The 15327-nt window shown below is 41.0% G+C and overlaps 1 protein-coding gene across 4 annotated transcripts in view; it reads right to left on the bottom strand.

Annotated features, from left to right (window-relative positions):
- SNAP91 (synaptosome associated protein 91) overlaps positions 1-15327 on the bottom strand; it is a 149425-nt gene that overhangs the window by 69500 nt on the left and 64598 nt on the right. For 3 of the 4 annotated variants that reach the window (XM_012812398.2, XM_003801298.1, XM_003801299.1), the window contains exons 7-9: positions 11009-11115; positions 7395-7436; positions 808-878 (exon numbers count right to left, since the gene is read on the bottom strand). In XM_012812398.2, coding sequence (XP_012667852.1) covers positions 808-878; positions 7395-7436; positions 11009-11115 — 220 coding nt within the window. The remainder of the gene's footprint in view (positions 1-807; positions 879-7394; positions 7437-11008; positions 11116-15327) is intronic. The other variant, XM_012812399.1, reaches the window with a different exon arrangement.

The following is a 15327-nucleotide window of genomic DNA, read 5'->3' as shown; positions in this document are numbered from 1 at the left end:
AAAAAAAAAAAAAAAAAAAAGAACCCAACACGAAGGTTATCTAGTGAAACTGTTCTTGTCACTACTTGACTGAGATGCTCCAGGCCCGCTGAGTAATGTCGGTGCTACGCCACGCCTGGCTCAAGTGGGGCGAGACTGGAGTCCACACAGCTTTGCTTTCTTTATATGGGGTTGCTAATGGAGTTTGCCAGGCTGCCAGTGACACTGTGCTTGTTTTCGTGCAAGTCCCATGATAACAGCTTCAATTTTTAAACATGAGCGACTCCTCATTTCATTTCACTTTATTTTAGAAACAGGGTCTTACTCTGTTGTCCAGCCTGCAGTGTAGTGGTGTGGTCATAGCTCACTGCAGCCTTGAACTCCTAGGCTCAAGGGATCCTCTTGCCTCAGCCTCTCAAGTAGTTGAGACCACAGGTGCCCACCAAACCTGGCTGATTTCTGTGTTGCCTGGGCTGGTCCCAAACTCCCACTCAGCCTCCCAAAGTGTTGGCATTATAGGCATAAGCCACTGTCCCTGCCTCTTTTTCTGTATATATGGTGCTGTGAATCCCTTCTATGTAAGGGCTAATACGTAAAGCAGTAGTTCAGTCAACAGAGAGACAATCTCCTAATTCACTGCATCAGCCTGTCAATAGATTACCTATACCTGAGGTGACACTGTCAGAACAGAAAGGGCAGGAAGCCAGGGAAGCGGGAACAAAGCAGACCCTGAAACTGTCGTGGTGTGAGCTGCACTGTGATGGATCTCACTCTCAGGAGGACCCGCTCTGCGCCCCATCTTATTTAGAGCATGCGACTAATGCGTACTTGTTTCCAGGTTTCTTTCCTTCTAATGTATTTAGATGCTGTTCAAGGGTCTCCATGAGACTGCTGGGAGCCTACAATAAGAAAGTAAAAATAAATGCTGCATTCTTTCCTTTCAGAGCAAACACACTGTAACATCACTGTAACTTTGTATGGTGGTCTGCGGATGGACCCCAGCCTGTAATTCTAGGGTTCGTCGGCATTGACATATTCAAATCCCACAGATTCTTAGGCCATCGTAGATACACTGAACTCCAATGAGTAACAACAAACATCACTGTGCGGTTTCAGTGCAGAGATCATATTGAACAGACTTGTACTAAGATGCTACTTACATGCAATCAGCTCAAATCAAGTTCACAAGATCACAGTGAGAAATGAATAGGCCTTTGTATCCAAGTCAAAAATGTAAGCACCCACGTACAAACTTACACAAGTTTGAAAATACAGTAAAATCTCACTTATCCACAGGAAACATCGGGAAAAATTATTATTATATTTAAAGGGAGGTTAGGTCGGTGTTGTGGGAGGAAATAATTCTACTAGTCAATAACAAGTAAGATTTTCTTATCATTGAGGCATTTAATTTATAATAATAAATAATAAAATGACTGTAGCCAATATTACGTAATAATACATAGAGTACTGTGTTTGAGTGGATTTATCATATTTTAACTGTTATTTAAAAGAACTTTATTGTTTCTTTTTACAAATAAAATTTTAGGCAATATAAAGTGAAAGCATTTTACTGTATATGAGAAGAAGAAGTAACAGGTTCATACAAATATTCCATCCGATCTATTCCTCAGGCATTAGAGATTTAACTTCACCTTTGTAAAGTAATTTTAACATACACTGAACCTTAGCGGCAGCAAAGGCATTCGGAGAACAGCATCAGACCAATGAGATACACAACAACATTTGCAGACCGACAATTGACCTTGAATGTGAATCTGACTTTGAAGGACTTCAAAATAACTATACTACCTGGTTAATAGCTCACAGGAGTCAAAGAAATTCATATAACGATACCTTTTACCCGGTACTTGTAATGATAAACTAAAATTCTTATTAAAAATTTTTAATTTCGAAAATTTAGGACATTTACTATTCATTTTCATTTCACAATCGGCAACTGTCTTAACATTCACATGATTATTATATATGTACTAATTGGTTATTATAAATGTAAATTATTCAGTAAATAAAAATATCAAGTTGATCAAAGTAGTGAAGGTAGGCTAGAACGGGACAGCCCTGTCAGCATTAGCTAAAAAGCTCTGGATGACGGAGTGCATTACATATTGTCAGGGGATTAATAAATTTAGAAAACTATAAAAATTAGAATTGTAAGATATACCTCAGATGAAAATAAAATTATTCAACAAATTTTGAATGTAGTAGGAATGTGCTTCTAAGTTTTAAGAAATAAAATTTTAAAGTTTTAATAAATAAAATTTAAGTGAAGGAAATTTTGGTCTATACACCAGATTATAAACTATAAAGAAACGCTCACTGAATAAAGAATGTAACCTTCAAAGGAAGAAAATACAAGTGGCTGCCATAGTTTTAGATGAATTCACATCTGCTAACTTAAAAATCATGACACTAATTGTCACTAACGGTGATGATGATGGGGCCCCGGAGGACCAGGCATTTAAGTTTAAACTTTTCATATTTCCCTTTTTTTTTTTTTTTTTAAAGCTGGGGTTGCAGTAAGGAAAAAAAAATATATCAAACTATAGAACTTCTTTCCAGTTAAAAGACGTAGATCCTCTGAATTACAAAAGACGCAGAGAAAGTGCGATGTTTGCTAAACCTAAATTTAAAACGCTGTTTAAGAAAAATCAATTTCGTTTATAGTCACAAAATAGGAAGCAACAAATATGGAATAACCAAGAAGTGGTTATATTTTCTCTATCTATAAAGTCTTAGTTACTAAAAACAAAATAAAGCCAAAACCCTGAGGAAGGTAATCTATAGTTTTTTCTTTTGTACAGTTTCTTAATAATTTAAGTGAGAAAACTGAAAAGGTAAGAAGGTACAGAGATCACAGTCGTCAGGAGAGAAGTGTGGCCACGGGACACGAGACTATGGGACGGGCTGTTTTCTGAAGGGCAGCGACTTGGGAACACAGTGCCTGTGAAATGCAGTTTGGAGCCCTTCATTCTAGGGGGTTAAAAGTGCTTCACCATTTGTCTCTCTTATAAGGACATGTGAAGTCTAAGAGAAATAAATTCCTCAGATGTCTTTGGAGGGAAAAAGAGGACTTTGGTAGTGACACCAGCAGCGCAGGGAGGTCTCCTGCTCTCACCGGGTCCATGGCTCTGAAGACATTCTGGCAGGTGGAAGACAACTCAGGAAAACCATCTCTTAAATTTCCAAGGTGCAAAGCTTGGACAATGCCTCTGCGGCTGTGAAAGGAGCTATGATGGCCATAGCTATGATAGTATTTTTAGCTGCTCATTTAAAAAAAAAGTCAAAGTGGCTCAGTGCCCGTAGCACAGTGGTTACGGTGCTGGCTACATACACGAGGGCTGGCAGGTTTGAAAGCAGCCTGGGCCAGCTAAAAAGATGACAACTGCAACAACAACAAAAATAGCTGGGCATTGTGGCAGGCACCTGTAGTTCTAGCTAGAGACTGGGAGGCTGAGGCAAGAGAATTGCTTAAGCCCAAGAGTTTGAGGCTGCTGTGAGCTGTGATGCCATGGCATTCTACCAAGGATGACATAGTGAGACTGTCTCCAAAACCCAAAAAAAAAAAAAAAAAAATTATAATTAAGGCCAGACATGGTAGCTCACCACGCCTATAATCCTAGCACTCTGGGAGGCCGAGGTAGGTGGATTGCCCTGAGCTCACATGTTCAAGACCAGCCTGAGCCAGAGAGAGACCCCACCTCTAAAAATAGCCAGGCCTTGTGTTGGGTGCCTGTAGTCTCTGCTACCAGAGGCTGAGGCAAGAGAATCACTTGAGCCCAAGAGCTTGAGGTTGCTGACAGCTCTGATGCCACAGCACTCTACTGAGGGCAACAACGTAAGACTCTGTCTCAAAAAAAAAAAAAAATGAATGCCAAAGTCAATAGACCAGTCAGATGGCAGCACCAACCAAGGAGCAAGTCGGCTGTGGGCCGAGAGGCAGCAGCGGGCGGTGACCGACTCCCCAGTCTGTAAAGGAGGCTTTTCTTTACCTGTAGCTTTCAGATCAACCGTAATTCCTGACATCAAAACCTAAGATACTTTCATAAATGGAGACATTTTACATGTGCAATGCTCACACGCCCTAAACAGGAAAAAATATTTAAAAAAATTATTTTCTCAGAATAAATTCATAGCTGATTGTGAGCCCAGGAGCCAAAAGAAAGCATCTATCTACATTTCAGACGGTTTAGATTAAAAACCACCATTAAAAACCATGCAAAAAATAATAAATCTAAAGAGCATTGAAATTTTTGATCATCAGCTCTAGAAAACCATGAGAAAGTGCCGAGGGGAAACGTTTCAGCTCTAATATCACATTTCTTACCCCACAGTGCTTCTGAATGCCTGTCAGCATTTCAGGGATATGCGTGAGTGATTTGAAAGCAGTGATGATGTTATTATACACACAACTCACAGACAGCTTCGGACGGAGCATCGCTGTCTGTCTGCCGAGGTGCATTCTCTAACCTGAACGATACTCAGAATTTACAAGGACATCTGTGAGATTCTCCTGTTCCATTCTACAGCAAGAGGAATTCTAATCTCTCTCTTTCTCCAACTCCTGGGCTCAAGCGAGTCTCCTGCCTCTGCCTCCCAAGTACCTAGGACTACAGGTGCCTGCCACAACGCCCGGCCATTTTTTGGTTGCAGTCGTCATTGTTGTTTAGCGGGCCCGGGCTGGATTTGAACCTGCCACCTTAGGTGTATGTGGCTGGCGCCTTAGCCGCTTGAGCCACAGGCACCCAGCCTCTAATCCTTTTTAGTTATGAGCATCCTATTTCTACTCTAGACAACAGGAAGCCCTCTGGTCCCCTCTCCTTTCTCGCAAGATTCTTGTTCTCATCGTCACAGCAAGATTCAGTGGCTGTGCCAGCTGGAGACAAGCCCAGAAAAAGCAGAACCTAATCTGAGAGGAGCTGAACCCAGTCCCCATAACATCAGACTCCTGACCCATCTCTAAGGATTAAACTCTGCCTGAAGGATCAACCCCAGAACACCTTATATTCCAGCTCGGATGTGACTGTACTGCCACAGAGAGCCACATTCACGTCGAGGCCTCCGAGGCCATGGAAGGGGCCCTACGTAGAACCAGGGAGGGTGCTTAGCTCTGTGCAGCTCACAGTCCCGAAGGAAACCACAGTCATGTTACTTATTCAGAAATGTCAGAAGCATACTCTTGTACTGGGATTTAAATAAACACTGCAGAATTGAACTAGAGGAATTTTTGTATGAAGAAATCATTTAAAGGTAAATGTTAATATTGAAATTTATGTGGCTTTTAAGGTTGTAACAAAAGCAGAGGATGAAGAATCTGCCAGAAGATTCTAGTGAATTTCTCCCACAGAAAAGTTTTCTACCAGACTCAGGGCAGGGCATCACCTCCTTTGAGGTGGAGTCTCTGTTCTCCAAATTATGAAAACATATATCATCAAATAAAGTCTCATGTTTCTGGACTTCTCGAGAGGAGATTATATAAATTATAACGAGTATTATAATATCCTTAAAAACTAAACCCAAGTATATAAACCCTTCTTTCAGTGATATACTATCATTTTCTAATTTTAAAAACAAAAAGGAATTGAAGTGGTTCTTTACATCTTTCCTCGGACCCATTCAGGCTCTTCCCAAACTAAGTGCGAGAAATGCCTATTTTCTTCTTCTGTTTTTTGAGACAGAGTCTCACTATGTCACCTTCAGTAGAGTGCCGTGGTGTCACAGCTCACAACAACCTCCAACTCTTGGGCTTAAGAGATTCTCTTGCCTCAGCCTCCTAAGTAGCTGGGACTACAGGCGCCCACCACAATGCCCAGCTATTTTGTTGTTGTTGTTGCAGTTGTCATCATCATTGTTGTTTAGCAGGGCCGGGTGGGGTTCGAACCTGCCAGCCTGGCTGCATGTGGCCAGTGCTGTAACCACTGTGCTATGGGTGCCAAGTCAAGATCTATTTTCTTGTTAACTAAGAGCCTCTCCTTAATGAAATACCTATTAATAGTTTTTCTTTATTCCACAGTCATGGTGTCTACACAGTTGAAATAAAAATGATTTGCCACTTCTAGAAGCTATTCATTGAGCAAAATATTTTAATGCTTCAAAAGTTAACATGCATTATTTATCTGGGTTATTTTTTTAAAATATGACATAAATGTTTGTTATAATTTAAATGAAAACATATTTCTTTTTGCTTTTTGTTAAAGTATTACAAAAATAAATATCTAATAAAGAGATTTTTAATAGTACTAGATTTATGTCCACTTAATTTTTTACCCATAAACAAAATGATACCCATATCTTATTCATGTATGTGCTTAGTTAAACTATTTTCTCATGGTAGCAGAAATATTTTATACTAATATTCTGTCTACTAGGAAGAGTTATCTCCCAACTTTTAACTAAGAAAATATAATGCCATCATTGGAGTTTCTCTGCAAATTTTATTTGTGAAGAACTCTTGATATTTAATTGATATGTTAATAGTAAAAATACAAAAGACCACTTAATTTTCTTAATTTTTAATAAAAATTTAAGGATTAATGTTATTTTAAATACAGACACATTTCAAGGCATTGTAAGAATAGTGAATTACTAAACACAGTCTGTTATTATTAAAAAGTATCCTCCACTATGATAATTCTCTATCACAATGACTACCTTTATCTACAAAGACAGAGAATTCACCTGTTCCATCTATCTGCCTATAGGACAGCAGCTCTGCCTTCTCCCCTCACCTCTACAACATCACTAGGTAAAGGACATGTTTGGAATGGAAATTTATCAAACGGAGTGATTAAATAAAGACCCTTCCTGCCACTTAGGAGAAAGGTCACAGGATAAGCTGCACCTGTGAGTGACCTTGGTCATATTTGGAACCACACCCTGTGCCCTCTGACAGATGGAAGTGAGAAATCCCTATTTACCCCTACAGCTTTTTTTTTTTAATGTTATTTTATAGATGGAATTCTCCACTTCGTGGGAAGGCAAGAGTCAGTCAGTTCCCTGTTCACAGCCCTCCGTGGTCCCTGCACGTGGCTTTAGGAGGAAGTGAAAGGGAAACATGTTCTGATGAGCATGTCTGTGAATAGTCACTTTCCAAAGCTAAAGCACTTCTATTAACATTGTTTAAGGTTTCCTATTAACCAAGTTCAAGAATGAAAAGATGAGCTTAATTAGCAAAAATTCAACTGTCTTTAAAGAAGACACTGTCCAAAAATCTTCCTGTTATCTCCAGAAATATCTTCCACAGTAAAAAGCATGTGTAGGCAGAATCATTTCCAAGAAAGTCGGCCAGACTAAACTCACAATGCATTAAGTGCTTACAAGACGCTCCCATCTATAGCAACACACGGAATAATCATTTCATACATACTGAATCTCCCACTGAGACAGTCACTTACCTGAGTGAGGTCAGGAATGTCACCTTTATCAATACCCACTTGCTGTGGATTAAAAAAATGAGACATTATTTAACAGAACTTTTTTTTTTTTTTCAGGGACAGAGTCTCAGTCTGTCGTCTAGGCTGGAATGCAGTGGTGTGATCATAGCTTATAGCAGCCTCAAATTTCTGGACTCAAGTGATTCTCCTGTCTTAGGAGACAGGAAATTGGGACTACAGGTGTGCACCACAACACCTGGCTAATTTTTAATTTTTTTGTGGAAATGGGAGTCTCGATATGTCACTCAGGCTGGTCTGAAACTCCTAGCCTCAAGCAATCCTCCCACCTTGGCCTCCCAAAGTGCTGGTATTACAGGCATGAGCCACTGTGTCTGGCCTTTAGTGGAATTTTTATTATTATTTTTTTTTGCATTTAATGGATGATCACTTATATAATTAGTCAAAATAACAGCTCAATCTTGACATAAAATAATGGCTCTCTTATGAATATAAATATATACAGGGTGGCCATAAAGTTTGTGTACAATTTAAAATACTGTGCAATTTAAAATTGCACATGAACTTTATGGATACCCTGTATATTGATCTCACTTTGACAATGCACTTATATGTGGTTTTTCACATTAAATAATAGAGCATGATTTTATTAGCATGTATAGATACAAGAAATATATAGAATTTTACTAGAATAAAAAAAGAAAATGAATTGAAACATAGAATTAAAAGGCATTCTCCATGATTAATGAAAGCTAAAAACCTCTAACACCGCTTAGACTAAATTTAAATAGTTAGGTATGCGCAGTAATCCTCCGGAGGGAGCTGATCGTTTAGTTTTATCAACCTTTTCTGGGTGTCCTTTCTCCCATAGAGACACCCACTTTATTAGTTTCTTACATATCCTTCTTGAGTTTCTTTATGTATTCCATTAAAGGAAATATGAAATATATAAATATATACTTATTTCCCTATTCTTATCCAAATAATAGCATATTATACACACTTACACTTTTCACTTAACAACATATCTTAGAGACACGTCCACACTAATACACAGAAGTCCTCATTTTAAAGCAGCTGTGCAGAACTGTCCGATAGTTGACAGAACAAGTCATCTATTAGTGGTCACTGAAGCTGCTCCTCTCTCTCCACTGCAGGCCACACCGCACGGCCTGCTCTGCATGTGTGTGGAGGCGTCCACGCCACACCTTTGTGGAAGTGCAGTTACTGAGCAAAAGCATATTCAAAATGGTAATTTTGGTAGCGTGACGGTGAGAGAGAGAGAAAAATGGAGTAAAGGCAAATATGGAAAAATATTAATAGATGTGAAGTAATAAGAGTGCGCATGTGTTCATTATGCTATGCCAATCATTGTATAGGTTTGAAAACTACTAAAAGTAAAAAGTTGGGGAAAAATGCAGCTATAAGTTCAATTCTATCAACTTTGTATCAATAATAAAATAAAGGTTCGGGGTGGCTCAAAGGAGTAGAGTGCTGGCCCCATATGCTGGAGGTGGCAGGTTCAAACCCAGCCCTAGCCAAAAACTGCAAAAAAAAAAAAAAAAAAGAGGTTCAAAGAAACAAAGTGGGCCTAAAGCAGAGTGTCTCTCCTTGAGAAATGAAGTGCTTTCATCCCACAGATGGACTCACGGAAGCAAAGTGCTGGGGCCTACAAGGCCAGGAGGCAAACTGGAGACTGAAAGTCCATGGTGTGTCCAACGCTGAACTGCCCTCTGACCTTTGCCTGTTCTATGGCAGGTTTCTCAGCTGTGGTGTGACTGGCATTTGGGGAGGACAGTTCTTTGCTGGGGTGTGTCACTGCACCCTGAGCGGTCTGGCAGTGTCCCTGCCTCTCCCTGTGGATTCTAGCAGCCGCCGTCTCCTGTGTGATGAAGACATCTATAGATGCTGTCCCGGCAGAAGTGGGAAGCACAGCCAACTGCTCCTGAGACCTGGGTACATACTACCCTCATCCCTCTGGATCAACTTACGTTGGAATCTAGAATTCCAGACTTTACTGTCCAATGGCTGAACTCAGCCACTGCCGCCTCCCTACACTCACTTCTATTATTACAAACTGTAAAAGTTATAAACCGATGCAGCTCCGTCCTGTTAATGTCTCTGCATTCTAATGCCTCTGTAGATGATCCACTTAAAAGTATTAACATGTATAAAAGATGCATTTTTAAAATGAAAATATTGTGGAGTCTTAACACTGAAATTACTTAAGAAATAGGTGATGCGTTTCCATTAAATGGAAGATTCTGCTGAACAACACAACTTAGGAATTCTTCCTCCATCCTGAGGTTCTCCTGCTGCGAACTTCTGACCCACAATACACTTGGAGGGCTGGGTGAGCGGATCAGAAAATCTCATCGCTTTCTGTCTGCAGATATTCTGGGAGACAGAACTCCTACAACTCTATACTTACTACAGAACAGCAAGCTAAGAATAACTTGTTTCTATAAAAAAGAAAAGTGTGTAGCATAAATGCCTACTACCTGTAAAACCACAATTTTACAAAATTTTGACTGTCTGCATCAGGAGACTCCAGTGTAAGAATCTAAGGCACAGTAACTTTTCTGTATTTTAAGCAATTTCTTTTGGGAAATGTGAATATTTCCATAGAAATTGTTTGAGTACTCTTGCTTTTCTGTAATTATTGTTAATATTTGACTCCATCTCTACTAAAAATGGCAAACTAGCTGGGTGTGGTGGTGGGTGCTTGTAGTCCCAGCTACTTGGGAGGCTGAAGCAGGAGCATCCCTTGAGTTTAAGAGTTGGAGGTTGCTGTGAGCTAGGACAATGCTACAGCACTCTACCCAGGACGATAGAGTGAGACACTATCTCAAAAAACGAAACAAAACCAAAAACCAGCCAGAGCAAGCCCTGAGCACCCCACACCCACAGCACTGTGCCCGCTGCCAAGCCTCAGAGCCTCTTTCACACAACACACAGCATTCAGTTCAGTCTTCTGCGATCTGCTGCCATGTGAGATAAAAGCCCTTCTGTCATCTGCCAAAGGACAATAACAGTACCATAATTTCCAGTATCAGCATGAGTTAATAACTGGCTCTCACAAAACACCAACTTACAGACAACCTCAGGAACACCAAGTGTGTGGTTACACGTTTACTGTGATCAGGTATAAAGAAATACCTTTACAAAATAACTTATAGATGTCAGAAGACGAATTATACTTTGTTGATTTTTAATTATGTCTAAGTCATCGATGAAGGAAAGATGTCAGAATTTATGATTTATGATTTCACACTAAGAACAATGACAGGCTTCTCTAAAGGCAAATGGAAGTGCAACAAGAAGGAGGCACTTCCTGCAGTAAAAGACGGCCACAGGTGGGAGGGAGGGCCGGCCAAGCCACAAAGCTGCAAGTGAGTGCGCTGTCCACGCAACTTTGATTTGAATGCACAGTGACCGCCTGAGTGGGACGGAGGCGTGTGGGGGCAGCTCTGAGCGGGAGCTGGGTTTATCACCTCCAGCCTGTCACACTGCAACTCTGGGGCAGATGGTCGCCACGTTATATACTGTTACATACTCCAGATACGGGACTTGGTATCTGAAAAGTCATATTCCCAACAAAACTTAACGTTCCTTACCTCTGCCACCTTCAGAAATTCAGACACGCGTGTCATTCTCGTTAGAAATCGCTTGTAAATTTCTAGGGCATCTTTACATTGTCCTTTCTTCATTTCAAAAAACTTTTCTAGAAGAAAGAAAGAGATAAGCGATTTGAAGAGTATTATCTTCTATTTTCTTCTAAGCTATGTTAACATTACCACCTAAAACCTGGTGTCTGACAGAAACCCTTGGCCCTGGAGCCCATGTGCAGCCTTAAAGCAGCTGAGCAAAGGGGAGGCCGTAGTTCAAGGATGATTGCTGGTCTCACGTGAAACAACTTAGATGGTGAAAACAGTTGAAGGGGAGGAGATGAACCGTTCCACAAGGTTAAATTCATGTCCCTTACATCCCGATATTCTGTCATGGAAAATAGCAATTTTTTTTTCTGACAATCTCAAAAGTTATGACTGCATTTCATAGTGTCTTTATTTTCTTTTTAGTTCACTATAAACAACTGATATACGATAAAGCAATAAACTATCAACCTTCCTGAGTTAAAGAATTCTTTAAACCTCCTACATTCTGCATAAATGGAGATTTGCTTTCATTGGTCATAGATCATTTTCCTTCACACATTACGATGTGTCTTTTTGTTATAAAATAGTGAAGTTTCCTTTCCAGCTTTCCACTCTGTTACATCTTCCTTCTCAACTTTTAGCTTTTGAGGCAGAAAAACAGAGATGTTTGTTTCACTGTTCACTTTTGCACCCCCCAAGACTAGAATCCGCCATCACTGAGGTGCTGCAGTGCCAGTGTAATTCCAGGGTGCCTGTGTATTTCCCACACGTTTCAAGGTCATCAGGGTTTCCGCCAGCCAGCCACTGACTTGTGTACTCGCTGACAGTGGACACTGCAATGGAGATGCAGCGGGTGGCGTCTGCAGTAGCTCCTGGGGTCTGGGGGCCTGATGCACCAGCTTCTTCCCTTTAAGTTGATTGCTTTACATCTGCACATGGCTAACATGTGCTATTTTTATTTTCTCTCATACTTGAACGTTATTTCATTCAGCATGTAATCTTACTACCTCAGAAGTACTTTTAATTTTCTCAAGGAAAGGTTAATAATATATAATTATGCAGACGACTGATCACCGAGAGGCTGCTCACTGCCTCCGCTGACGGTCTGGGTAATTTTACTCTTCACATGGACCTCCCTGTAGGGCACTTAAGAGAAGAAAGAAGATCAAGAAAACAAACACATACTGTTTTCTATTTGTTAAGAGTTGAGAGAAAAGTCTTAAAAAAATGACTAAGGATATTTTCTAGATAAAAATCTAAGGATATTTTCTTTATCCACTCTATCCTGTTTTCTAATGTTATACATAAACTCTTGGTGCTATAAGGGAACAAATCATTTTCAGTTAAAAAGTTTGAAAATGAGGGGCGGTGCCTGTGGCTCAAAGGAGTAGGGCGCCAACCCCACATGCCGGGGGTGATGGGTTCAAACTCAGCCCTGGCCAGAAACTACCAAAAAACAAAAAAAAAGAAAAGGTTTGAAAATGAGACTTATCTTATTCTGGTAAAACATACTTTTCTCTCTCTCTGTGTGACAGGCTGTCCTCTGTCACTCAAGCTGGAGTTCTATGGTACGATCACAGCTCACTATAGCCTCAAACTCCCAGGCTCAAAGGATCCTCTTACCTCTGCCTCCAAAGCAGCTAGGACTACGGGTAGATACCACACCACCTGGCTAATTTTTAAATTTTTGGTCCAGGCTGGTCTTGAACTCCTGGCCTCAAGCAATCCTCCTGCCTCAGCCTTCCAAAGTGCTAAGATTATAGGCATGAGCTCCTGCTCGTGGTCTTTTTCTTTCTTCTTAAACAATCTTCACATATCTTCCAAATACCTAAATTACTTCTCTATAGTATAACTTAATTTTACATCTTTGAGTCAGATGTTCAGCAAGAACACAAAAAATAAATCAAACCAAATAATCCCAATTTCCATTTAGAAACAGTACTCCAACATTTTAAACAACTTTTTCTGTCTCCTCTGGATGCTTTTAAAATAGTTAGGATTCAGTAATAGAAAACATTCCATAATTGTTTCTGTAACAGTGGAAACCACACAGAAAGGCAACACTCACTGCTTTACTGATACAGGCGGGGCTAGGAGGGGCTCCTGTCCCCTTAGAGACAGCCCAGTGCTTAGGGGAATTGACACTCCCACAGAGGGAAGTTAATGAAGCTCTACCTTTCTATCATATTAAAGATAACGTGTGTTGATATTCAGTATCTGAAATGATCAAACTTGATGTCTGCAATATCAACCTTTGCAAAGCTGTGGTACATTACCCTGGTGATATTAGTATTAACAAACTGTCCTAGGAAAGAAACCAAATGAAAAGGAATCTCTGCTCAGAGAAAGAAATGAAGAATTCCTACATGGAAACTACTCACAAGCCAGAGTTTTATCAAGGCAATAAACACCTGTGAAGGTGTGTAGCCCGGCATGGATCCCAGCAGGAGATGTAAAGCCTTGGTCGTGAAGCCCCTGATTAACATTCACCTGCGAGGAATTCCCAGCATTTTCTAATAAACAAACCCCAAATATTCCTGCCTCAGGACAATTAGGACAGGCCACCTTGCACCTATCTCCTGGATGTCACTTTAATGAGAGTAACTTTCACCCCACTGTGAATAGGACTGGAATGTGGTAGGCACAGACAACCTACCACTTCCCAGATGTCTGGTCCTTGAGATGCAAAGGGACAAGTCTCCTTCTCTACTCCTAAGTTACCCCACTGACTATCATTTTAAAATTAAACAGAAAAATTAAGTCTTGAATGGTTATTATTTTAATATAATGAGAAAATGCCCGCTTATCATGGGCTCGCTGTGAAGTCCACACAGAGTAAAGCAGAACAGCATTTCAGCAGCTGCTCAGAACAGTCAGCAAGAAGAATCCCAGGCTGAATGTGCTTAAAGACATGAAATGCACCATTCTTGAGGCAGAAGTGCAGATGGAACAAGGGCCCTGGTGCAGTAACGCAGGGTGAGTCAGTGAGCAGGGCCTCCTTCCAGCCTGCTGGGGATTGAGGACGACCAACAACTGGAAGGCATGTGAGGTTAGGGTTTAAAGACAAATCATATACCAACAAAAATAAGGAAGGAGAATTAGCAAGGGTGTGTCTAATGTTCAGCTCTAGAAATTCTGAGCTCTAGGTAAGATACAACAGTTAAGTTTCAGTGTCTACAAATACTCAGAGGTGCAGAACTGAGGCTCAGAAGTTGAGTCTGACACCGAGGACCTGGGATTCTTCCTAATGAAGAGGACAGGTTTTCCCACCAAGCTGCCCATAGAAAGTAGATGAGGAGAGGGCCAGAGATGAATGGTAGCAGAAGCTCACAGGAGCAGAGGAAGAGCACGTTAGCCAAGCAGGGGAATACTTGGCATCTCTCTACTTGGCTGACGGGTAAAATCCCTAAGTGAAAGTCAGGTATGTTTGGCTTTGAACCCCAAAGGGGCAAGGACTTTTCCCCACTGAAGGCAGAAGCTCCAGGAACACTAGGTTTGTTGCCAATGATCTGCTCACCCAGGCTCGAGTCACATGAAGCCGGGCTCACAGATTCCGTTCTGCAAATTAGATAGATCTGAAAATCTGAACAGTAAAACCGAGGCAAGAACCATCTCCTTGTGTCCCTTCAGCTGTGGTTTGTGACAGGCAAGGTCATAGAGGACCTTGAGCACCCTTGAGCAGCACCCCACTCTCTGCTTTCTGCTCTCCAGTCTCCTGAGCTTTAAGGGTAACAGTTAAGGTCGCAGATACTTGATGTGACTCCCTTGTTCCCAGAGTATGGACAACATCAGGCTCCGTTCTCCAGCCGCCTAGAGCTGTGAGGCTGCAGTGGTGACAGCAGCAGCGTCTGCTTGTTGTTAGGGCCCCTTCTACAGTCTGAGGACTCCTCCTAGGAGCTGCTGCAGGAAGTCGGGCCTCCAACCAGTTCCTGTGGACTTCCAATAACATCACAACCACCCAATTCTCCGCATTACGACTCTATTTGGAATATGTAGAGTGGCTTCTCCTTGAACAGACCAGACATGGTATTTGGTACCTGAAGTGACTGCAGAAAACAGACTTTTCAAAACCGTCCAGTGTAAGGTTTTGGATTAGAGATGTAAAGTGATTTGATTTGGAGGCAGCAATAACCAACTGTTGGAAAACCGGATTCTTGTAGTTCTGTGCAATGCAGGAACAAAATAACTACTTCTTACCTATGGTTTCCTGAAATGAGCAGCTGGAGTGAAGTTTACAAGGATAGGCAGTGGCTGGGGCAGACCACTGGAGAGGTGTGAGG

Source organism: Otolemur garnettii, unplaced genomic scaffold (assembly GCF_000181295.1).
Source record: "Otolemur garnettii isolate 467f Iridium unplaced genomic scaffold, OtoGar3 scaffold00205, whole genome shotgun sequence".
NCBI classification, from domain to species: Eukaryota; Metazoa; Chordata; class Mammalia; order Primates; family Galagidae; genus Otolemur; species Otolemur garnettii.
The sequence above is the reverse complement of the archived record's forward strand: the minus strand, read 5'-3'. Positions and strand labels throughout refer to the sequence as shown.